At 39.3% G+C, this 25797-nt stretch overlaps 2 protein-coding genes and 1 pseudogene across 2 annotated transcripts; all 3 read right to left on the bottom strand.

Moving 5' to 3' along the window:
- Window positions 1-1057: 1057 nt before the first annotated feature.
- Window positions 1058-2828, bottom strand: LOC141841831 (cytochrome P450 71A1-like). The gene is made up of 2 exons (XM_074730027.1): window positions 1896-2828; window positions 1058-1738 (listed from the first exon to the last, which is right to left on the bottom strand). The coding sequence occupies exons 1-2, from the start codon at window positions 2805-2807 to the stop codon at window positions 1100-1102; spliced, it is 1551 nt and encodes a 516-aa protein (XP_074586128.1). The 5' UTR covers window positions 2808-2828; the 3' UTR covers window positions 1058-1099.
- An 8569-nt stretch (window positions 2829-11397) lies between these two features.
- On the bottom strand, window positions 11398-13213 carry LOC141841757 (cytochrome P450 71A1-like; annotated as a pseudogene).
- A 1633-nt stretch (window positions 13214-14846) lies between these two features.
- On the bottom strand, window positions 14847-16566 carry LOC141841607 (cytochrome P450 736A117-like). Its single transcript, XM_074729789.1, has 2 exons — window positions 15615-16566; window positions 14847-15485 (listed from the first exon to the last, which is right to left on the bottom strand). Exons 1-2 carry the CDS (start codon window positions 16530-16532, stop codon window positions 14847-14849), a joined length of 1557 nt encoding a protein of 518 aa, XP_074585890.1. The 5' UTR covers window positions 16533-16566.
- Between the last annotated feature and the right edge of the window lie 9231 nt (window positions 16567-25797).

Below are 25797 nucleotides of genomic sequence, written 5' to 3'. Positions count from 1 at the left end.
GCTAAAGCAAGCACCAAGGGCATGGAATAGCCGGATAGACAGGTACTTACAAGAGAAAGACTTCATCAAATGTCCTTATAAGCATGCACTCTAATTAAATTAATCCCTTTAACCCATTTAACAACCCAAATTGAACGTCCCTAAAACCCAATTTAAGAGCCCAATTTTAGCCCAATGAGTTTAGCCCAATTAAATAGATAATGGAGTTAGGGTTATTGATATAGGATTTTGGGTTATTGGATTAGGGATTAAACCTGACCCGTTAAGAAACTCTAAAACCTGGTTACTGTAGTTCCCAAATCGCGATCCCTGTTTCTCCTCTTCCTCTTCCGATCGACTAATGCATTCGCTGGAAACTGGAGAAGGCGCCGCCGTGACTGCCAGCGACCAAGAGTTTCGGCCGGTGGATCAGATGTGCTCGCCGGGGGGTGGCTTGAGTCGGTTGACGACGGCGAGCGACGTGAGCAAGAGGAGAGGGGCGATCGGCTCGGGTGTGATTCCAATAGGTAAGAGCTGAGATTTATGTTGATTAGGTTGGATTTCTTTGTTGTCTTCGAATCTGGGTGTTGCTTTCTAATTATGATGGAGACGTGTGTTGCCTAAAGATTCCGGATTTGAGTCATCTTAGTAACATGTATTTGTAGACTGAGGTGCTATTTCGATTCGAGTCATGTTAGCAAAATGTATGTGTTGGCTAAGATGTTATTTCGGCAGTAAACTCTTATCAACATAGTGATACCGTGCCTCTAAAAAATTCCTTAAGGGGTTTTCTGATATAGGGTTGTTTCGACGGTGGAGTCGATCATTATAAAAAATTTGCCCAATATAATTTTGCTTTTAGGATATAACTGAGTTAGTTACGATGAAGTAGACTTTCAATCATTTTAATTTGACATTGACTTTCATCTTAGTTGAACATTTGACTTTCTGGAGGGTGTTTAGCAGTGTCCACAACAATAATCAAACTCAACGTTTTATACATGTTGAATTTGTCGAAGGATAAAAATTAAAATAGAAATATAAGATGATAATCATAAATTTATTTCAGTACACCATATTCAACATTGCATCCATATCATAATTATAATAATTATTATGCTTAAGCTTTGAAGGGCCTTCCTTGTAGAATGATGCATGATTTCTTTAGCACGGCGAGCCCATGCACCTCGTCCGTGTCCATGTCCTCGGAGCTCATCCCGTCGGGCGACGGCATCTCCCAGTCGAAATAGTACAGCAAGTTCGCGAGGGCAACCTCCACAGCGACCGTGCCGAATCCGACGCCTGGGCAGCCTCTCCGCCCTGCTCCGAACGGCAGGTACGTGAAGTCGCTCCTCTTGAAGTCGAGTGCGCCAGCATCATCACCGGAATCTCCCAGGAACCTCTCCGGCAGGAACTCCTCAGCCTTGTCCCACAAAGTAGGATCTCTTGCGATCGCCCAGACATTGACGGCCACCCTCGTGCCCTTGGGGACGTGGTAGCCCTGGAGCTCGGTGGGCTTCGTGGATTCTCGAGGGAGCAACAGAGGGCCTGGTGGGTGCAAACGGAGTGTCTCCTTGAGCACCGCCTTCAATCGCTCCATCCCTTCTAAGGCCTCTTCTCTTATTTCTTCTCCTCTGGGTCCGACGACTCGCCGGAGTTCCTCTTGCACTTTTGCCATTTCTTCGGGGTGCCGGATTAGCTCCGCCATTGCCCATTCCAGCGTTGCTCTCATCGTGTCAGTTCCTGCAACAACCATGTCCTACAAAAGGAAGATATAGATCGATGTCAAGCAGAGGAAGAAGATCTAAATAATGACGAAAAAATAACAGTCCATATCTTCTTGTAACTTCAATTTATATAAAATATATAAAAATTAATTTTTATTTTGTTCGAGAGGAGAGACAGAGAAAGTTTACCATAATGAGGCCTTTGATGTTGTCCATGGTGAGCGAAATGTTAGTGGAGGAAGAAGCGGCGTCGTCGTCGTCGCTATCGCCCAAAGAGAGCAAGATGTCGACCAGATCCATGTCGTCAGCGTCGATTTTGGCGGTGAGCTTCCTCCGGCGATGCTCAGCTATGACTTTCTCGAGCATAGCGTCGAGCTGCAGCCCGATCTTCCTCGCTCTGCCGTCCAGGCCACTCAGCCAATCGATCCAGGCCAGCCAGGGGATGTAGTCGCGCACCGGGAACTGACCCATGAGCTCCGTTAAGTCCCCGAAGAGAGCCCGGAGCTGGCTGCCGCTGCCCTTCGCGTCGGCGTACGTCCGCCCGAGCGCCACCCTGCAGATGAGGTCGCTCGCGAAGTCGATGATCAGCTCGCTCAAGTTCACCGGGCCGGAGGCGGCGCGGATCCTGGCGACGAGCGCGGCGGCCTCCTCCTCGCGGACCTTGCGGAAGGAGTGCACCTGCTTCTGGCTGAGGAGGTGGAGGACGCCGATGCGCCGCATTTGGCGCCACGGCTCGCCGTACTTGCCGAAGGCCATCTCCTGCGAGCGGTAGAAGAGTCGGTCGGCGAGGCTCGAGTCCGGGCGGCTCGCGAAGGCGAGGTCGCGGGTCTCCAAGACCTCTTGTGCGGCCGCCGGCGAGGAGACGACGACGGTGTGGACGCGGCCCAAGCGGAGGGCCATGACGGGGCCATGCTTCTCGGCGAGAGCTCGCAGGGAGCGGTGCGGGTGGGAGCCGAGCTGGTGGAGGTTCCCAAAGACAGGGAGACCAGGCACCGCAGGGGGATGACCGACCGGTGATTTCTTGGACCGTGTCCACCGGATGCAGAACACGAAGAAGAGAAACCACGAGGCAACAAGCACAAGAGAAGATTGATAAAACATGCCGCCGCCTCCGGCAATAGATCGCCGGATTATTCCAATCAAAATGATACGAACAAATTGCTGCTCCTCGCCACCAAATTTATATCATTGCGATCGTGCGAGATACACGCCCACTGTTGGATCGATTTAGACGTCTGGAAATAGTAGGAACACTCAAATTTTACCATGCTGATCATGCATGTCATTTTGTTGCCTCCTCGATCATCGACTTTTGACTTTTGAGTTTGATATTGCCAAATGTCTAATTGCTTGCTACAAATATACTACTTGGTTAGGATATCTCAATTTTGGTGGACTAGAATTATTCTCAACGAAGAAGATGGTGAGAGGACTACCTTGCATCAAACATCCTGATCAATTATATGAAACATGCATGTCTAGTTGAGAAACATTTCAGAAAAAACTTTATGAAAGAGTCAAGAGCCGAAGGCCACTGGAGCTCATACATATAGATGTTTGTGGTCCAATAAAGCCAAGTTCACTTAATAAGAGTAAATATTTCCTTCTCTTCATATATGATTTATATCATTGCGATCGTGTGAGATACACGCCCACTGTTGGATCGATTTAGACGTCTGGAAACAGTAGGACACTCAAATTTTACCATGTTGATCATGCATGTCATTTTGTTGCCTCCTCGATCATCGACTTTTGACTTTTGAGTTTGATATTGCCAAATGTCTAAATGCTTGCTACAAATATACTACTTGGTTAGGGTATCTCAATTTTAGTGGACTAGAATTATTCTCAACGAAGAAGATGGTGAGAGGACTACCTTGCATCAAACATCCTGATCAATTATATGAAACATGCATGTCTAGTTGAGAAACATTTCAGAAAAACTTTATGAAAGAGTCAAGAGCCTGAAAGCCGCTTGAGCTCATACACATAGATGTTTGTGGTCCAATAAAGCCAAGTTCACTTGATAATAGTAAATATTTCCTTCTCGTCATAGATGATTTTTTTCGAAAAACTTGGATGTATTTCTTGAAGCAAAAATCAGAGATCTTCGACGTATTAAAGAAATTCAAGGCTATGGTGGAAAAGGAGAGCGGCTTTGAGATAAAAATCATGCGATCTAATCAAGGAGGAGAATTTGCTTCAATAGAATTTTAAGAATTCTGTGAAGCAAATGGAATTCGATGATCTTTAACAGTTCCAAAATCACCTCAACAAAATGGAGTGGTGAAAAGAAAAAATAGAATCATCTTTGACATAGCAAACTAAGGAGCATGCTCAAAAGCAATAGGTTGCCAAAGGAATTTTGGACAGAAGCGATTGCATGTGCAGTATACTTAGCCAATCGGTCACCAACAAGGAGTGTGTGGGGCAAGACACTACAAGAAGCATGGAGCGGAAGGAAGCCTGGGATCTCTCATCTAAAAGTTTTTGGAAGTATAGCCCATGTTAATGTGCCTGACGAATCAAGAAGCAAGTTAGATGATAAGAACAAGAAGTTCATTTTTATTAGCTACGACACTTGTTGGTGCCCTGGTTGATTTTGATGTGATCAACTAAGTTAGGTTAGGTCCTGTTGTGGTCTGATCCATCTGTCTAAGTGTGGAGGAGCTTAGGAGGAAAGAAAGTCGAGCGGAAGACGCAGCGGTCGAGAAGGATGACACAGGGGAGTGAGCCGCGCGACGGGCTCGATGCATCCGAGGGACGCGAAAGTTGTGGAAGAGTACACCGGTGGAGCGAGAAGGACGTGCGCGGCGTCCGAGGAACGAGAAGCCGAGAGGAAGGACGCTCGAGGGGCGAAAGGCCAGAGTCGGGTTCAGGTGAGCCTAACTCTGGTTGATCAAAAATCACCCAAACTATGTTTCTAAAAGAGTTAACTCGGTTGACTTTGACCAACTCAAAATTTGAAGTGGCTTCAACGTGCACTCCAGCTTTTAATCATCGGTGAAATTAAGGATAGAGATTATCCTTAATCAAGGATGATTCAAACGTTGATAAATGTTTATTTTTTAAAGGATAATATTTATCCTTTATCAAAGATAAACAATCAAGATCAAATCCTATCTACAATCAACGATCAAGATTAGTTTGCGTAGGTCATAAATAGGCTTAGAAGCTAAAGAGAAAAATAGACTTCAATTGTAATATTTTTCTTAGCTTCCGTCTTATGCTACAAACGTCTATAAGAGGCTTCTCCCCCTACAAGGAGTTTTTGATAGTAAGCTTCAACCGCCTTGGCTTACAACCACTTAGGTTGTAACCAAGTACATCTGTTTGTATTCGCCTTTTACTAGGTTTATTTAATTTAATTTATGTTGGATTTATTTAATTGTTGAAACTAACATTTATCCTTGTAAAGTTATGTAAGAGATCCAGTTTTATTTACAAGAGTAATTCACCCCCTCTTGCCAATCCACATCGATCCAACAACACCAACTCAAAAGCATATAAGCTATATAATCCAGATACTGGAAAGATAATCATCAATCATGATGTCATATTTGCTAAAGAAGAAGAATGGAATTGAGAATCTCAAAATGAAGGCTACAACTTCTTCCCATACTTTGAAGAAGAAGATAAAGAGCAATCAAGGATGAAGCAAACAAGAGAGGAGCATATTACTCCACTAGTAACATCAACTTCAAGTACTGAAGGAAATTCATCTGCATCAACTTCAAGTGAAAGAGTACAACATATCCGGAGTTTACAAGATATTTATGAGTTAACAGAGAATCAAGATAATCTTACTCTATTTTATCTCTTTGCCAATTGCGAGCCTATGGATTTACAAGAAGCTATAAAGAGCAAAAAGTGGAAAGATGCAATTGATCAAGAAATCAAGGCAATTGAGAAGAATGACACATGGGATATAACTTCACTTTCTGAAGGACACAAGACAATTGATGTGAAGTGGGTGTACAAAACAAAGAAGAATGTCAGAGGAGGAAGTTGAAAGATACAAAGTAGGTAACAAAAGGCTATAGTCAAAAAATTGGCATTGACTATAATGAGGTATTTGCTCTCGTTGTTCGATTAAAAATTGTTAGACTAATCATCTCTTTAGCAGCTCAAAATAAGTGGAGAATACATCAAATGGATGTAAAATCTGTTTTCTTTAATGGAATTCTAGAAGAAGAAGTCTATATTCAACAACCATCAGGTTATAAAGTCAAAGGGCAAGAAGATAAAGTTCTAAAATTGAGGAAGACTCTCTATGGGCTAAAGCAAGCACCAAGGGCATGGAATAACCGGATAGGCAGGTACTTGCAAGAGAAAGACTTCATCAAATGTCCTTATGAGCATGCACTTTATATTCAGAATACGGATGTAGATATTCTGATCGTCTGCTTATATGTCGATGACTTGATCTTTACTGGAAGCAATCCAAGTATGTTTGAAAAATTCTAAAAAATAATGACTAAGGAGTTTGAGATGACAGATATTCGGCTCATGACATATTATCTGGGCATCGAAGTAAAGCAAAGGGAAGACACAATCTTCATCTCTTAAGAAGATTATGCAAAAGAAATATTAAAGAAGTTCAAGATGGATAACAGCAAGCCTATAAACACCCCAATAGAATATGGAGTCAAACTGTCAAAGCATGACGAAAGAGAAAGTGTTGACCCAACATTTTTCAAGAGCTTGGTTGTAAGCTTACGATATTTGACATGCACACGGCCTAATATTCTTTATGTCGTTGGACTTGTTAGGCGCTACATGGAGATTCCAACTATCACCCATTTTAAAATCGCTACGAAAATTTTAGGCTATATCAAAGGTACGACAGATTTTGGATTGCTTTATTCGTCATCTAATAATTTTAAACTTGAAAGATATAGTGATAGTGCTTGGGGTGGAGATATGGATGATAGAAAAAGTACTACCGAATTTGTGTTCTATATAAGAGATACAACATTCACTTGAATGTCAAAAAAATAACCTATTGTCACACTTTCTACTTGTGAAGGAGAACGTGGCTAAACTTTATGTGTTTGTTATACTATTTGGCTCAGAAATTTATTAAAGGAGCTAAATTTACTACAAGAAAACGCAACCAAGATTCGAGTTGACAACAAGTCTACAATAGCACTAGCAGAGAATCCAGTCTTCCATGATAGAAGTAAGCATATTGATATGTTGCTATCACTATATCAGAGAGTGCATCATAAGAAAAGAAGTGCAAGTGGAATACACAAAGTTTCAAGATCAAGCTGCTGATATCTTCACCAAATTGCTCAAATTTGAAGACTTTATCAAAATGCAAAGTTTGCTTGGAGTCACAAAATTAAATTTAAGAGGGGGTGTTGAAAATTAAATTTAATTTTGTGATAATATGGTATGTGGAGCTAGTGTGTTGATGAGGTGGGGAGTTGTGATGGTTATGTTGCATTAATGGAGCGAGTGGGATAAAATCATGAAGTTAGTGGGTTTACATAGGTTATGTTAAGTATCCTATAAATATGTCAATTGTTTGTAAAGAATGCAGATAAAAAAAAAATTAGAGTTTAGTATTTCCTTATTGTTCCTCTTCCACATAAGTGAGATCTTGCTTCTACAAACATCTTTTATTATTTTTCTAACAGACCTCGCGGAAGGAGAGCACCTGCTTCTTGCTGAGGAGGTGGAGGAAGCCGATGCGTCGCATTTGGCACCACGGCTGGTCGTATTTGCTGAAAGCCAGGTCCTGCGAGCAGTAGAAGCGTCGGTCGGCGAGGCTCGAGTCCGAGCGGCTCGCGAAGGCGAGGTCGCGGGTCTTCAAGGCCTCTTGAGCGCCCACCAGCGAGGAGACGATGACGGTGTGAACGCGGCCCCTGGTGAAGGACCATGACAAGGCCATGCTTCTGGGCGAGCGCTCGCAGGGAGCAATGCGGGAGGGAGCCGAGCTGGTGGAGGTTCCCAAAGACAGGGAGACTCGGCACCATAGGCGGATAGCCGACCGGTAATTTCTTGGACCGTGTCCACCGGAGACAGAACACGAAGAAGAGAAACCATGCACGAGGCAACAAGCAAATGAGAAGATTGATAGAACATGCCGCCACCTGCCACCTACGGCAATAGATCACCGGATTATTCCGATCAAAATGGTACGTGGGAACAAACTGCTTTTGGTCACCAAATTTATACCATTGCGATCGTGCTTGTCAAATTAATGTTGAGATACAATCAAAAGTCTCACATTGGAAATATTTAAAAAATATGCTAGAGTTATAAGATGGAGATATCTATATTAGTATGAGATCTTTTAGGTACAACTCAAAAACAAAACCATAAGGATGTGAACACAAAGTGGATAATATTATATCATTTTAGAGATATATGTGGATTGCATCAGATCTAACAATGGTATCAGAGCAAGTTTATATCATGCCACGTGGGGACATTCACAAAGGAATGATTGGGGCTCCTAGTAAGGAATCCGTTGGGACTGTTAAAGAGACGGGTCCGTTGGGACCGAACCAGTAAGGGGTCTGTTGGGACCGTCCGTTGGGACCGTTAAAGGGTACTCGTAGTGGTCATTTGTTTGAAGGATTGATTTTTGAGATACAATCAAAAATCTTACATTGAAAATACATGGAAAAAATCTAACAATTAAATATCATTATCGTTTCTACAATTTCTAGCATGCATTAGTAAGACATCTCAAATATAGTCCCCTACCACGTTAAAATTAATATATATATATATATATATATATATATATATATATATATATATATATATATATATATATATATATATAATCTGATACGAAGATCTCAGGTGCTGGTAAATATTTTCGACGCCAACAGTATCATTTTATAATTATTTTTTATTTATTTTGATTTACGATGAATCATTTTAATTTTTTTTAATTTAAAAATTAAATTATAATATTAAGTAAAAATAATAATTACTCACGGAATTTTTTATATAAATAATAATTGATAAAATAAAATCAAAATTTTATAAAATTTAAATCCATCTCATTACTTGCATCAATACTACGCTACAGTTAGATGATAGAAGACATAAACTATAACAATATTAAATATTATAGGTCTATAGAAGACATAAATTATAATAATATTAAATATTATAGGTCACGTCTCTATTTAATTTTTTTAAAATTATTTTCTCATATAATATAAAGTTCTTCCAATGTTATCCTACTGATGTCTTTTATAAGAATTTTATAATCCCCAATATTATATATCTCATTAGTGTTTTCATAATTCTTGTGAAGAACTTTGGCTTCCTGTCAAATTATTTTTTACATTTGATATTTTTAAAGATTTTATCGATCTAATGCTTTATTCCCTCTAATTTTGAATTTGCCCTTGTTGTTCATTATTTTTTGCCCTATTGGACGAATGAGAGCTTTACATTTGTCCACGTCAATACTCGTATTCAGATTTGATATGGAAGTGTATGATATCCTTACCTTTTCACTAGAGTGATGACTAATTAATTGTGATTTTTATTTCGCATACTCTCCTCTCTAAAAATCCTCTATGCATGCATATGTTCTAAGCTTTTATTATTGTTATCGACTTTCCACATATTTAGTGTATTCTCTAATATAATTTTATCACTTCAATCGCTTTACCGATTAGTATAAAAATTATTATAGTTTATAAAAAATTTATTTGCCATCCACACAAATTTATAAAAATGTGATTTTAACTTTCTAAATTCTCGACACAATTTCAACAGACCAATGCTTGTTATAATAATCCGTAATACATTTCAAAAATCTTGATTCTTTTAGTCATTATCAATGACTGCATCGGTACTGATAGTGGTCCATGACTTTGTAAAGATGACACCTTCATCGATAGATCAAACTATTCATTTCAAGTCATTTATCTCCCAGTTCATATTCGTACTATATGTGCGATGAGTGTGGTGGTCATTGAATTCCTTAAACAAAAGATGATATATATTATGAGTTCTTTGTTGTTGATAGATTCATCGACACCTGTCCTTCTTGATTCATTCTTCTTGATTTGTTTGAAGACATAACTAATGGTTAAAGAGAAGAAAATACGTACAATAGAGATGTCATCCTAAATTAGCTATCAACAACGAATCAATCTTGAGATGAATACGTACCAAATGGAGCTGAGGCAATGTCACTTAGATTTATCAATTTTTTAAATTTTTTTTAGAAATTTAGAGGATATTATTGAACATATGAAATATTTTAAATTTTTTGAAGCTTATGGTACGTGAGAAGAAAATATTAGATATTTAGATGAATGTAAGTATTTATTTTTTCACATTTGGATAATTTAAAGATATATAAAATAATTTTAAAATTTTTATTGATCTCCAATGAAAGTAACCAGATGATTAAATAAATAAATATTAAAAATATATTTTTTAATAAGAAATCGTTGAACGACTAAATATTTTGTATTGTTGAACAACGATTTATTTTCCTATTTTATTAATTTTATTTGTTAAATAAAAAGTAAAAAATTATAATTATAAAATTATAATTTTTAAATAATAATAATAATAATAAAGCGTTTCTTCTCATAATTAACTTCTCTCTAGAAGTTTATAAAAAAGGAAGGAGTTTCTTCTTGTTATTAGAGAGCTCTTTTATTTGTGACATCATCATAATAAATAAGAGTTCATGTTAAGCTTGTCTGCAATTTCTGACCAATCAAAATCCACGAGATCATGTGATGGACAGTGGAGGATTGATCGGATGCTTGACCTAATCTAATAGGTACCATATCTGTCCGGATAGTTCGTTGATTGGATTCATTTAATAAATATTATTTTCTGTAAAAAGAAATTTCAAACGGTACCAGATAATCGGTCTCTTAACGAAATATAGACTTTTACATATTCATAAATTAGATATCGAGTATTCCACGATCTGAGGTTTGGTGCTAGTAAATAGTAATTAGCATTTTGAAGTTAATTTAGCAAAGAAATGACTTTGGGTGAGTTAAATGGAAGAGGATCTTAGGGCATAATTGAGTTTTATTACAAACAGATTTATTGTAATAAACAAGGATCGAATTTTGATGAAGTCGAGATAATATCCTCTTCTTTAATGATCAATTATAACTTTTCGATTTACCTCTTCACATATAGTTGTGGGACAATGACCTTCTTGCTTTCTCCTACTCTTCCTTGCAAGCTATCTTTGCATCGCAGCAGCGGTCGTCGTTGGAGTCTGTTGGCCGAAGCTAGTCTTGCCAACAGCCGGCTCTCCAATCACTGTTCCACAAATTTACTTTGGAATATATTTTTTTCTACAAGATCTTCTACCTATAGGATGTATTCCTACTTGAGATCACTTGTTAGGATGAACAACCAACCAACTGTCTTTTATATTAATGAAGAGTATATAAAATTTAAGGGAGAAAGAGAGTTAGAATATAGGATAGGAATGTGTGGCTCAATCACTCTGATACTCAAATTAAATTTTCAATGGAGAAATATAAATTAATCTTTAGATAGATAATTGATTGAATATGTATTCCATTAATCTACCTTCATCTAATAATGAGTCGTCAGATAAACGTTGCATCTTCGTATCTTCAAATCAAAGCATCCACGTTTTATTTGAGTACACCATATTCAACATGTCATCCACATCATAATAATTATTATTATTATATTATTATGCTTAAGCTTTGATGGGAATTCCTTGAAGAATCACGCTCGATTTCTTTCGCACGGCGAGCCCAAACACCTCCTCCATGTCCATCTCCTCGGAGCTCATCCCGTCGGGCATCTCCCAGTCGAAATAGTACAGCAAGCTCGCGAAGACAACCTCCAGAGCGACCGTGGCGAATCCGATGCCTGGACAGCCTCTCCGCCCTGCTCCGAACGGCAGGTACCTGAAGTCGCTCCCCTTGAAGTCCAGGGCGCCAGCATCATCACCGGAATCTCCCAGGAACCTCTCCGGCAGGAACTCCTCAGCCTTGTCCCACAAAGTAGGATCTCTTGCGATCGCCCAGACGTTGACGAACACCCTCGTGCCCTTGGGGACGTGGTAGCCCTGGAGCTCGGTGGTCTTCATGGATTCTCGAGGAAGCAACAGAGGACCTGGTGGGTGCAAACGGAATGTCTCCTTGAGCACCGCCTTCAATCGCTCCATCCCTTCTAACGCCTCTTCTCTTATTTCTTCTCCTCTGAGTCTGGGTCCGACGACTCGCCGGATCTCCTCTTGCACTTTTGCCATTTCTTCGGGGTGCCGGATTAGCTCCGCCATTGCCCATTCCAGCGTTGCTCTCGTCGTGTCAGTTCCTGCAACAATAATGTCCTGCAAAAGGAAGATATAGATCGATATCAAGCAGAGGAAGAAGATCTAGATATATAATGACGAAAAAATAACAGTCCATATCTTTTTGTAAATTCAATTTATATAAAATATATAAAAATTAGTTTTTATTTTGTTCGAAAAGAGAGAGAGAGACAGTTTACCATAATGGTGCCTTTGATGTTGTCCATGGTGAGCGAAATGTTAGTGGAGGAAGAAGCGGCGTCGTCGTCGTTGCTATCGCCCAAAGAGAGCAAGATGTCGACCAGATCCATGTCGTCAGCGTCGATTTTGGCGGTGAGCTTCCTCCGGCGATGCTCAGCTATGACTTTCTCGAGCAGAGCGTCGAGCTCCAGCCCGATCTTCCTCGCTCTGCCGTCCAGGCCACTCAGCCAATCGATCCAGGCCAACCAGGGGATGTAGTCGCGCACCGGGAACAGGCCCATGAGCTCCGTGAACTCCCCGGAGAGAGCCCGGAGCTGGCTGCCGCTGCCCTTCGCGTCGGCGTACGTCCGCCCGAGCGCCACCCTGCAGATGAGGTCGCTCGTGAAGTCGATGATCAGGTCGCTCAAGTTCACCGGGCCGGAGGCGGCGCAGATCTTGGCGACGAGGGCGGCGGCCTCCTCCTTGCGGACCTTGCGGAAGGAGTGCACCTGCTTCTGGCTGAGGAGGTGGAGGACGCCGATGCGCCGCATTTGGCGCCACTGCTCGCCGTACTTGCTGAAGGCCATCTCCTGCGAGCGGTAGAAGAGTCGGTCGGCGAGGCTCGAGTCCGGGCGGCTCGCGAAGGCGAGGTCGCGGGTCTTCAAGACCTCTTGGGCGGCCGCCGGCGAGGAGACGACGACGGTGGGGACGCGGCCCAAGCGGAGGACCATGACGGGGCCATGCTTCTCGGCGAGAGCTCGCAGGGAGCGGTGCGGGAGGGAGTCGAGCTGGAGGAGGCTCCCAAAGACAGGGAGACCAGGGCACCGCAGGGGGATGACGGACCGGTGATTTCTTGGACAGTGTCCACCAGATGCAGAACACGAAGAAGAGAAACCACGAGGCAACAAGCACAAGAGAAGATTGATACAACATGCCGCCGCCTCCGGCAATAGATCACCGGATTATTCCAATCAAAATGATACGAGCAAATTGCTGCTCCTCGCCACCAAATTTATCTCATTGCGATCGTGCGACATACACGCCCACTGTTGGATCGATTTACACGTCTGGAACTCAAATTTCATCATGCTGTTCATCCATGTCATTTTGTCGCCTTGTCGGTCATCATATATTAATTATTGAGTTTGACTACTGACATGTGTAACAACTCACACACTAATGTCCGGAAGAGGTGGGGCCTACCATATTGAAATAGAGAAAAATTAAAATAAAAATAATAATAATAATTGCTTCGTTGATTTGCTCTGCCTCTGAGGCTCTGACTACTTTATTCGGATATTATTTAAATTATCAGACTCATATACGAAAATCAAATATGATAAATATAATAATTGTCATTATGATTGTTTAGTAGTAATTATATAATGATATTTTTATTGATTGAAATTAATTTGTAATTATTCTTTTGAATTGTTATTTTTATCGTCATGCGAAATATTGAGGTTTGATAATGAAGTTTGATGCTAGTAACCTTTCCCCATTTGGAAGAAAATTCTTGCAAATATGCCGTAGCTGGGGATCGAACCGCGGGTCCTGATACTAGTAACCTGTAATTAGCATTTGGAAGTCAATTTTAACAGAGAGATGATTTTGGATGAGTGTTTTTAGGGCATAGCTAAGTTGATTATTATGAGATAAATTTGTTATACTGGACAAGGATCAAATATAAGATAGGAGCATGCTGGCTTAATTATTCCGCTGCTCAAGTCAAGTTTTCAACAGATAAATGGAGAAGGCAAATAGTAAAAATTAATCTTTAGATGGATAATTGATAAATGTGTATTCGATCAACCTACCTTTATCTCAACAGCAGACTCTTTTATAACAACAAAAATAATACCCTTTAGCTTCCGTAATGGATCGTCCTATTGCAATAAGGTAAACGTTACATCATCATATCTTCAAGTCAAATCACTCACGTTTTAGCTTGTGGAAGATCGCATAGGATTAGAGGCTTTGTTGTTTCACGTGTTTATGATAATCCATGTGTGATACCGTGTATCTATGACCAATTCAAGGGCTCGAGTAAGAGATTTGACATGTTAAACGGAGAGGCATCGGATCAGTGGAACTGAGTCAACTGCGTAAGAGTGTTGGTTTAGCGGGGGTGAGATGAGACGAGCAAAAGTGTCGATTTGGTAGGGCTAAGCTGATTGAGATATCGATCTTTATCGAAAAGACTTATCGAAGGAGGTCGACAATTGTACTAGTTGAGTCGGCTCGACTTAATATATCCTATGAAAAATTTATGTTGATCGAGTAAAGACTCACCATGTACCATGTAGACCTTTATCTATCTCGGCATCAATAGCCTATAAATTTTAACCATGTGGGGATACGAAATAAAACACAATCCAAAGTCCATGGAGATCGAGCCGAGTCACATGACCCTAGGTCAATCGAGCTAATTAGGGTTGCAACGGAAGGACCGACTAAGTGTCAAGTAGTATACCAAACTTTTTAACTCGACATTAACTTCCATTTTAGTGGAACATTTGACTTTCTTATTATAGATGAGGGCGTCGCGTCCTACTAGTGTCCACAACAATAATCCATCTAATAAAAACAAAAATAGAAATATAAGTTGTTAATTATTTCAGTAGACCATATTCAATATTGCATTCACATCATAATTATTATTATTATGCTTAAGCTTTGAAAGGCCTTCCTTGTAGAATGACGCTCGATTTCTTTTGCACGACGAGCCCAAACACCTCGTCCATGTCCATCTCCTCGGAGCTCATCCCGTCGGGCATCTCCCAGTCGAAATAGTACAGCAAGCTCGCGAGGGCAACCTCCACGGTGACCGTGGCGAATCCGATGCCTGGGCAGCCTCTCCGCCCTGCTCCGAACGGCAGGTACCTGAAGTCGCTCCTCTTGAAGTCGAGTGCAGTACCAGCATCATTACCGGAATCTCCCAGCAGGAACCTATCCGGCTGGAACTCCTCAGCCTTGTCCCACAAAGTAGGATCTCTTGCGATCGCCCAGACATTGACGGCCACCCTCGTGCCCTTGGGGACGTGGTAGCCCTGGAGCTCGGTGGTCTTCGTGGATTCACGAGGGAGCAACAGAGGACCTGGTGGGTGCAAACGGAGTGTCTCCTTGAGCACCGCCTTCAATCGCTCCATCCCTTTGAAGGCCTCTTCTCTTATTTCTTCTCCTCCGGGTCCGACGACTCGCCGGATCTCCTCTTGCACTTTTGCCATTTCTTCGGGGTGCCGGATTAGCTCCGCCATTGCCCATTCCAGCGTTGCTCTCGTCGTGTCAGTTCCTGCAACAACCATGTCCTGCAAAAGGAAGATATAGATCGATGTCAAGCAGAGGAAGAAGATCGAAAAATTAAATTTTATTTTGTTCGAAAGCAGAGAGAGAGAGAGAGAGAGAGAGAGAGAGAGAGAGAGCGAGAGAGAGATTACCCAAATGAGGCCTTTGATGTTGTCCATGGTTAGCGAAATGTTGGTGGAGGAAGAAGAGGCGTCGTCCTCGTCGTCGTTTCTATCGCCGAAAGAGAGCAAGATGTCGACCAGATCCATGTCGTCAGCGTCGATTTTGGCAGTGAGCTTCCTCCGGCGATGCTCAGCTATGACTTTCTCGAGCAGAGCGTCGAGCTCCAGCCTGATCTTCCTCACTCTGCCGTCCAGGCCACTCAGCCAATCGATCCAGGCCAACCAGGGGATGTGGTCGCGCACCGGGAACAGGCCCATGAGCTCCGTGAACTCCCCGAAGAGAGCCCGGAGCTGGCTGCCGCTGCCCTTCGCGTCGGCGTACGTCCGCCCGAGCGCCACCCTGCAGATGAGGTCGTTCGTGAAGTCGATGATCAGGTCGCTCAAGTTCACCGGGCCGGAGGCCGCGCGGATCCTGGCGACGAGGGTGGCGGCCTCCTCCTCGCGGACCTTCCGGAAGGAGTGCACCTGCTTCTGGCTGAGGAGGTGGAGGACGCAGATGCGCCGCATTTGGCGCCACGGCTCGCCGTACTTGCCGAAGGCCATCTCCTGCGAGCGGTAGAAGAGTCGGTCGGCGAGGCTCGAGTCCGGGCGGCTCGCGAAGGCGAGGTCGCGGGTCTTCAAGACCTCTTGGGCGGCCGCCGGCGAGGAGACGACGACGGTGTGGACGCGGCCCAAGCGGAGGACCATGACGGGGCCATGCTTCTCGGCGAGAGCTCGCAGGGAGCGGTGCGGGAGGGAGCCGAGCTGGTGGAGGTTCCCAAAGACAGGGAGACCAGGCACCGCAGGGGGATGACCGACCAGTGATTTCTTGGACAGTGTCCACCGGATGCAGAACACGAAGAAGAGAAACCACGAGGCAACAAGCACAAGAGAAGATTGATAAAACATGCCGCCGCCTCCGGCAATAGATCGCCGGATTATTCCAATCAAAATGATACGAACAAATTGCTGCTCCTCGCCACCAAATTTATATCATTGCGATCGTGCGAGATACACGCCCACTGTTGGATCGATTTAGACGTCTGGAAACAGTAGTAACACTCAAATTTCACCCTGCTGATCATGCATGTCATTTTGTTACCTTCTCGGTCATTGACTTTTGACTTTTGAGTTTGATATTGCCAAGTGTCTAAATGATTGTTACAAATATACTACTTAGATAGGGTATCTCAATTTTAGTGGACTAGAATTATTCTCAACGAAGGAAATGGTGAGAGGACCACCTTGCATCAAACATCCTGATCAATTATGTGAAACATGTATGTCTAGTTGAGAAACATTTCAAAAAAAATATTATAAAAGAGTCAAGAGCCGAAAGCCGCTTGAGCTCATACACATGGATGTTTGTGGTCCAATAAAGCCAAGTTCACTTAATAAGAGTAAATATTTCCTTCTCTTCATAGATGATTTATATCATTGCAATCGTGCAAGATACACGCCCACTGTTGGATCGATTTAGACGTCTGGAAACAGTAGGAACACTCAAATTTTACCATGTTGATCATGCATGTCATTTTGTTGCCTCCTCGGTCATCGACTTTTGACTTTTGAGTTTGATATTGCCAAATGTCTAAATGCTTGCTACAAATATACTACTTGGTTAGGGTATCTCAATTTTAGTGGACTAGAATTATTCTCAACGAAGAAGATGGTGAGAGGACTACCTTGCATCAAACATCCTGATCAATTATATGAAACATGCATGTCTAGTTGAGAAACATTTCAGAAAAACTTTATGAAAGAGTCAAGAGCCGAAAAGCCGCAAGCTTGAGCTCATACACATAGATGTTTGTGGTCCAATAAAGCCAAGTTCACTTGATAATAGTAAATATTTCCTTCTCGTCATAGATGATTTTTTTCAAAAAACTTGGATGTATTTCTTGAAGCAAAAATCGGAGATCTTCGACGTATTAAAGAAATTCAAGGCTATGGTGGAAAAGGAGAGCGGCTTTGAGATAAAAATCATGCGATCTAATCAAGGAGGAGAATTTGCTTCAATAGAATTTTAAGAATTCTGTGAAGCAAATGGAATTCGATGATCTTTAACAGTTCCAAAATCACCTCAACAAAATGGAGTGGTGAAAAGAAAAAATAGAATCATCTTTGACATAGCAAACTAAGGAGCATGCTCAAAAGCAATAGGTTGCCAAAGGAATTTTGGACAGAAGCGATTGCATGTGCAGTATACTTTAGCCAATCGGTCACCAACAAGGAGTGTGTGGGGCAAGACACCATAAGAAGCATGGAGCGGAAGGAAACCTGAGATCTCTCATCTAAAAGTTTTTGGAAGTATAGCCCATGTTAATGTGCCTGACGAATCAAGAAGCAAGTTAGATGATAAGAACAAGAAGTTCATTTTTATTAGCTACGACACTTGTTGGTGCCCTGGTTGATTTTGATATGATCAGCTAAGTTAGGTTAGGTCCTGTTGTGGTCTGATCCATCTGTCTAAGTGTGCAGGAGCTTAGGAGGAAAGAAAGTCGAGCGGAAGACGCAGCGGTCAAGAAGGATGACACAGGGGAGTGAGCCGCGCGACGGGCTCGATGCATCTGAGGGACGCGAAAGTTGTGGAAGAGTACACCAGTGGAGCGAGAAGGACGTGCGCGGCGTCCGAGGAACGAGAAGCCGAGAGGAAGGACGCTCTAGGGGCGAAAGGCCAGAGTCGGGTTCAGGTGAGCCTAACTCTGGTTGATCAAAAATCACCCAAACGATGTTTCTAAAAGAGTTAACTCTGTTGACTTTGACCAAGTCAAAATTTGAAGTGGCTTCAACGTGCGCTCCAGCTTTTAATCATCGGTGAAATTAAGGATAGAGATTATCCTTAATCAAGGATGATTCAAACGTTGATAAACGTTTATTTTTTAAAGGATAATATTTATCCTTTATCAAAGATAAACAATCAAGATCAAATCCTATCTACAATCAACGATCAAGATTAGTTTGCGTAGGTCATAAATAGGCTTAGAAGCTAAAGAGAAAAATAGACTTCAATTGTAATATTTTTCTTAGCTTCCGTCTTATGCTACAAACGTCTATAAGAGGCTTCTCCCCCTACAAGGAGTTTTTGATAGTAAGCTTCAACCGCCTTGGCTTACAACCACTTAGGTTGTAACCAAGTACATCTGTTTGTATTCGCCTTTTACTAAGTTTATTTAATTTAATTTATGTTGGGTTTATTTAATTGTTGAAACTAACATTTATCCTTGTAAAGTTATGTAAGAGATCCAGTTTTATTTACAAGAGTAATTCACCCCCTCTTGCCAATCCACATCGATCCAACAACACCAACTCAAAAGCATATAAGCTATATAATCCAGATACTGGAAAGATAATCATCAATCATGATGTCATATTTGCTAAAGAAGAAGAATGGAATTGAGAATCTCAAAATGAAGGCTACAACTTCTTCCCATACTTTGAAGAAGAAGATAAAGAGCAATCAAGGATGAAGCAAACAAGAGAGGAGCATATTACTCCACTAGTAACATCAACTTCAAGTACTGAAGGAAATTCATTTGCATCAACTTCAAGTGAAAGAGTACAACATATCCGGAGTTTACAAGATATTTATGAGTTAACAGAGAATCAAGATAATCTTACTCTATTTTATCTCTTTGCCAATTGCGAGCCTATGGATTTACAAGAAGCTATAAAGAGCAAAAAGTGGAAAGATGCAATTGATCAAGAAATCAAGGCAATTGAGAAGAATGACACATGGGATATAACTTCACTTTCTGAAGGACACAAGACAATTGATGTGAAGTGGGTGTACAAAACAAAGAAGAATGTCAGAGGAGGAAGTTGAAAGATACAAAGTAGGTAACAAAAGGCTATAGTCAAAAAATTGGCATTGACTATAATGAGGTATTTGCTCTCGTTGTTCGATTAAAAATTGTTAGACTAATCATCTCTTTAGCAGCTCAAAATAAGTGGAGAATACATCAAATGGATGTAAAATCTGTTTTCTTTAATGGAATTCTAGAAGAAGAAGTCTATATTCAACAACCATCAGGTTATAAAGTCAAAGGGCAAGAAGATAAAGTTCTAAAATTGAGGAAGACTCTCTATGGGCTAAAGCAAGCACCAAGGGCATGGAATAACCGGATAGGCAGGTACTTGCAAGAGAAAGACTTCATCAAATGTCCTTATGAGCATGCACTTTATATTCAGAATACGGATGTAGATATTCTGATCGTCTGCTTATATGTCGATGACTTGATCTTTACTGGAAGCAATCCAAGTATGTTTGAAAAATTCTAAAAAATAATGACTAAGGAGTTTGAGATGACAGATATTCGGCTCATGACATATTATCTGGGCATCGAAGTAAAGCAAAGGGAAGACACAATCTTCATCTCTTAAGAAGATTATGCAAAAGAAATATTAAAGAAGTTCAAGATGGATAACAACAAGCCTATAAACACCCCAATAGAATATGGAGTCAAACTGTCAAAGCATGATGAAAGAGAAAGTGTTGACCCAACATTTTTCAAGAGCTTGGTTGTAAGTTTACGATATTTGACATGCACACGGCCTAATATTCTTTATGTCGTTGGACTTGTTAGGCGCTACATGGAGATTCCAACTATCACCCATTTTAAAATCGCTACAAAAATTTTAGGCTATATCAAAGGTACGACAGATTTTGGATTGCTTTATTCGTCATCTAATAATTTTAAACTTGAAAGATATAGTGATAGTGCTTGGGGTGGAGATATGGATGATAGAAAAAGTACTACCGAATTTGTGTTCTATATAAGAGATACAACATTCACTTGAATGTCAAAAAAATAACCTATTGTCACACTTTCTACTTGTGAAGGAGAACGTGGCTAAACTTTATGTGTTTGTTATACTATTTGGCTCAGAAATTTATTAAAGGAGCTAAATTTACTACAAGAAAACACAACCAAGATTCGAGTTGACAACAAGTCTACAATAGCACTAGCAGAGAATCCAGTCTTCCATGATAGAAGTAAGCATATTGATATGTTGCTATCACTATATCAGAGAGTGCATCATAAGAAAAGAAGTGCAAGTGGAATACACAAAATTTCAAGATCAAGCTGCTGATATCTTCACCAAATCGCTCAAATTTGAAAACTTTATCAAAATGTAAAGTTTGCTTGGAGTCGCAAAATTAAGTTTAAGAGGGGGTGTTGAAAATTAAATTTAATTTTGTGATAATATGGTATATGGAGCTAGTGTGTTGATGAGGTGGCGAGTAGTGATGGTTATGTTGCATTAATGGAGCAAGTGGGATAAAATCTTGAAGTTAGTGGGTTTACATAAGTTATGTTAAGTAGCCTATAAATATGTCAATTGTTTGTAAAGAATGCAGATAAAAAAAAAATAGAGTTTAGTATTTCCTTATTGTTCCTCTTCCACGTAAGTGAGATCTTGCTTCTACAAACATCTTTTATTTTTCCAACAGACCTTGCGGAAGGAGAACACCTGCTTCTTGTTGAGGAGGTGGAGGAAGCCGATGTGTCGCATTTGGCACCATGGCTGGTCGTACTTGCTGAAAGCCAGGTCTTGCGAACATTAGAAGAGTCGGTCGGCGAGGCTCGATTTCGAGCGGCTCTCGAAGGCGAGGTCGCGGGTCTTCAAGACCTGAGCACCCACTGGCGAGGAGACGACGACGGTCTGGACGCGACCCAAGCGAAGGACCATGACGAGGCCATGCTTCTGGGCGAGCGCTCGCAAGGAGCAATGCGGGAGGGAGCCGAGCTGGTGGAGGTTCCCAAAGACAAGGAGACCCGACACCGTAGGCGGATAGCCGATCGATAATTTCTTGGACAGTGTCCACCGGAGACAGAACACGAAGAAGAGAAGCCACGAGGCAACAAGCAAATGAGAAGATTGATAGAACATGCCACCGCCTGCCGCATGCCGCTTGCAGCAATAGATCATCGGATTATTCTGATCAAAATGGTACGTGGGAACAAACTGCTTTTGGTCACCAAATTTATACCATCGTGATCGTGCTTGTCAAATTAATATTGTGATACAATCAAAAGTCTCACATTAGAAATACATGAAAAAGATGCTAAAGTTATAAGATGGAGATATCTATATTGGTATGAGACTTTTTAGGTAAAGTTCAAAAATAAAATCATGAGTGCGTGGGCCCAAAGTGAATAATATCATACCATTTTATAGATATATGTGGATTTCATCGAATCTAACAATGGTATCAAAGCATATCTATATGGTGTCATGTGGAGACCCTTACAAAAGAATGATTAGAGGGCTACTAGTAAGGGGTCTATTAGAACCATTAAGAGGGTGAATCCGTTGGGATTCGGACCAGTAAGGGGTCTGTTGGGACCGTTAAGGGGGGCTTCTGTTGGGACCGTTAAGGGGGGCGCGTAGTAGTCATTTGTTTGAGGGGTAAATTGTTGGGGTACAATCAAATTAAAAGTCCAACATTAGAAATACATGAAAAACATCATGGGGTTATAAGATGAAGGGTGTGAGTTCAAAGTGGACAATATCGTACCGTTTTAGAGATATATGTGGATTCTATCGGATCTAACAATTAAATATCGTTATCGTTTCTACAATTTCTAGCATGCATTAGTAAGACATCTCACATAGTCTCTTGCCTCGTTAAAATATATATATATATATAATCTGATACGAAGATATCAGGTGCCCGTAAATATTTTCGACGTAAACAGTATCATTTTATAATTATTTTTTATTTATTTTTACTTATGATCATGAATCATTTTAAATTTTCCTATTAAATTTTAAAAATTAAATTATAATATTAAATAAAAAATTAATTACTCACCGGATATACGGGATGAGAAGTGCGAGATAACAATCTGATATATCTCGTGAGCACTTAAATTTTTTTCACTTTAAAAATTTATTTATATTTAATACTATAATTCAACTCTTAGATCTTAAAAAAAAAATCTTAAATAATTTAACTGTAAGTAAAATAATAATAATAAATATTACTATTTCTATTTTGGCCATTTAAAATTTTTTATCGCGGACCTAGCGCAGGAGATCAGATATATATATAATATTATTTAAATTTATATAGAATTTTTTGTATAAATAATAATTGATAAAATAAAATCAAAATTTTATAAAATTTAAATCCATATGATTACTTACATCAATACTATGCTACAGTTAGATAGATGATAAAAGACATAAACTATAACAATATTAAATATTATAGGTTTATAGAAAATATAAATTATAATAATATTAAATGTTATAGGTCACGTCTCTGTTTAATTTTTAAAAATTATTTTCTCATATAATATAAAGTTCTTCCATTGTTATCCTACTGGTATTTTTTATAAGAATTTTATAATCCCCAATGTTATCTCATTAGTATTTTCATATATACTTCTTGTGAAGAACTTTGGTTTCCTGTCAAATTATTTTTTACATTTGATATTTTTAAATATTTTATCGATCTAATGGTTTATTCCTTCTAATTTTGAATTTGCCCTTCTTGTTCATTATTTTTTGCCCTATTAGACGAATGAGAGCTTTACATTTGTCCACGTCAATACTCGTATTCAGATAGATTTTGATTTGGAAGTGTATGATATTCTTACCTTTTTACTAGAGTGATGACTAATTAATTGTGATTCTTATTTCGCATACTCTCCTTTAAGAACCCTCTATACATGCATATGCTCTAAGTTTTTGTTATTGTTATTGGCTTTCCACATATTCAGTGTATTCTCTAATATATTTTTATCACTTCAATCGCTTTACTTTACTAATGAGTATAAAAATTATTATAGTTTATAGAAAATTTATTTGCCATCGGCGTGAATTTATAGAAATATGATTTTAACTGTTTCTAAATTCTCGACACAATTTAAGTGGACCAATACTTGTTATAATAATCCGTGATACATTTCAAAAAAATTTGAGTTTTTTAGACATTATCAATGACTGCATCGGTATTGATAGTGATCCATGACTTTGTAAAGATCACACCTTCATCGATAGATCAAACTATTCATTTCAAGTCGTCTATCTCCCGGTTCATATTTGTACTGTATGTGTGATGAGTGTGGTGGTCATTGAATTCCTATAACAGAAGATTGTATTATGGGTTCTTTATCATTGATAGATTCATCGACACCTGTCCTTTTTGATTCATTGGAAGACATAACTAATGGTTAAAGAGAAGAAAATACGTACAATAGAGATGTCATCCTAAATTAGCCATAAACAACGAACCAATCTTGAGATGAATACATACCAAATGGAGCTGCGGCAATATTACTCGAATTTATCAATGTTTTTAAAATTTTTAGAAATTTAGAGAATATAATAGAACATATGAAATATTTTTAAATTTTTTAAGCATATGGTACGTGTGCGAGAGTAAAATATTCGATATTTAGATGAATGTAAGTATTTATTTTTTTTCATATTTGAATAATTTAAAAGATTTATAAAATAGTTTTAAAATTTTTATTCATCTCGAATGAAAGTAACAAGTTGATTAAAAATATATTTTTTTTAATAAGAAATCGTTGAACGACTAATTTTGTATTGTTGAACAACGATTTACTTTTCTATTTTATTAATTTTATTTGTTAAATAAAAATAAAAAATTATAATTATAAAATTATTATTTTTAAATAATAATAATAATAATAAAGTGTTTCTTCTTATAATTAACGCTTTATAAAAAGGAAGGAATTTCTTCTTTATGACATCATCATAATAAATAGGAGTGCCTTTTGTTAAATTTTTACTACATTTTTTATATAATGTATGATTGCTCAAATAGGAGTAAGCTTGTCTGCAATTTCTGACCAATCAAAATCGACGAGACCATGTGATGGGCAGTACATTGATCGGATGCTTGACCTAATCTAATAGGTAACGTATCTGTATGGATAGTTCATTGATTGGATTCATTTAATAAATATTATTTTCTGTAAAACAGAAATTTCAAACGGAACCAGATCATCGGTCTCTTAACGAAATATAGACTTTTACATATTCATAAATTAGATATTGAGTATTCCACGATTTGATATTTGGTGCTAATAAATAGTAATTAGCATTTTGAAGTCAATTAGAGCAAATAGATGGTTTTGGGTGAGTTAAATGGATAAATGTTTCGATCAAGTTGAGATAATATTTTTTTCTTTAATGATCAATTATATTTTTTTTAATTTACTTTTTCATATATAATTATGAGACAATGACTTTCTTTCTTTGTCCTACTCTTCCAAATGGAGAACGCAATCAAAGGATGTTGGGCATCTGGATTGGCCACCGTATGCGCTTTCCTGATTTACCCTAGTGGTCGGTGGAAAACTTCTGTAGGACCGGACCGATCACCCCAGGGATTGAGTCTATGAAATTGATTAAAATTTATCATTTTTTTTTTTTGCATCGCAGCAGCGGTCGTGATTGGAGTATGTAAAATTTAAAAGAGAAAGAGAGTTAAAATATATGATAAAAGTGTGCTGGGTCAATCATTCCGATATTCAAATTAAATCTTCAATAGAGAAATAAAAAAGAACAATAAAAATTAATTTTTAGATGGATAATGATTGAATATGTATTGGATTAATCAACCTTTATCTCAACAACAGACAAAAGTAATACCCTTTAGCTTTAATAATGAGTCGTCAGATAAACGTCGCATCTTGGTATCTTCAAATCAAATCATCCACGTTTTATTTCAGTACACCATATTATAGTCAACATTGCATGATGCCGCCGCCTCCGGCAATAGATCGCTGGATTAAATGATACGAACAAATTGATGCTCCTCGCCACCAAATTTATCTATTGCGATCGTGCGAGATACACGCCCTCAACTGTAGCGACAGTAGGATCAACAGTGGTTTCTTACTCTAAAAAATTTCAGACGAGATTTTTTAATATGGGTCATTTGAACAGTGAGATCTCACTATAAAAAAATTTATTTAATATAATTTATTTTCAAAATATAAATAAATAAATTATGATGAAACATATTTATAGAAAAGGATAAAAAAATCAAATCTTGATAAAGTTAAATAATTTTTTTTCTATCATAATTGTTCCAGTTAAATATCGGAGATCCACCCGTCAAAAATTATGCCATGCAGACCATGACAAACCTTGCAGATCAGGAGAACCTGGAAGAGAAAGACACTAT

Source organism: Curcuma longa, chromosome 11 (genome assembly GCF_044706935.1).
Source record: "Curcuma longa cultivar G26 ecotype Majalengka, Jawa Barat chromosome 11, ITB_CL_G26_1.1, whole genome shotgun sequence".
Classification (NCBI taxonomy): domain Eukaryota; kingdom Viridiplantae; phylum Streptophyta; class Magnoliopsida; order Zingiberales; family Zingiberaceae; genus Curcuma; species Curcuma longa.
The sequence above is the reverse complement of the archived record's forward strand: the minus strand, read 5'-3'. Positions and strand labels throughout refer to the sequence as shown.

What these genes read in the sequence shown, in the direction of transcription:
- LOC141841831 (XM_074730027.1), bottom strand. Translation starts at nt 2,807, where the DNA reads ATGTTTTATCAATCTTCTCTTGTGCTTGTTGCCTCGTGGTTTCTCTTC. An exon ending in ACATCAAAGGCCTCATTATG is followed by an intron (nt 1,739 to 1,895) that starts GTAAACTTTCTC and finishes TTCCTTTTGTAG; the next exon opens with GACATGGTTGTTGCAGGAAC.
- LOC141841607 (XM_074729789.1), bottom strand. Translation starts at nt 16,532, where the DNA reads ATGTTTTATCAATCTTCTCTTGTGCTTGTTGCCTCGTGGTTTCTCTTC. An exon ending in ACATCAAAGGCCTCATTTGG is followed by an intron (nt 15,486 to 15,614) that starts GTAATCTCTCTC and finishes TTCCTTTTGCAG; the next exon opens with GACATGGTTGTTGCAGGAAC.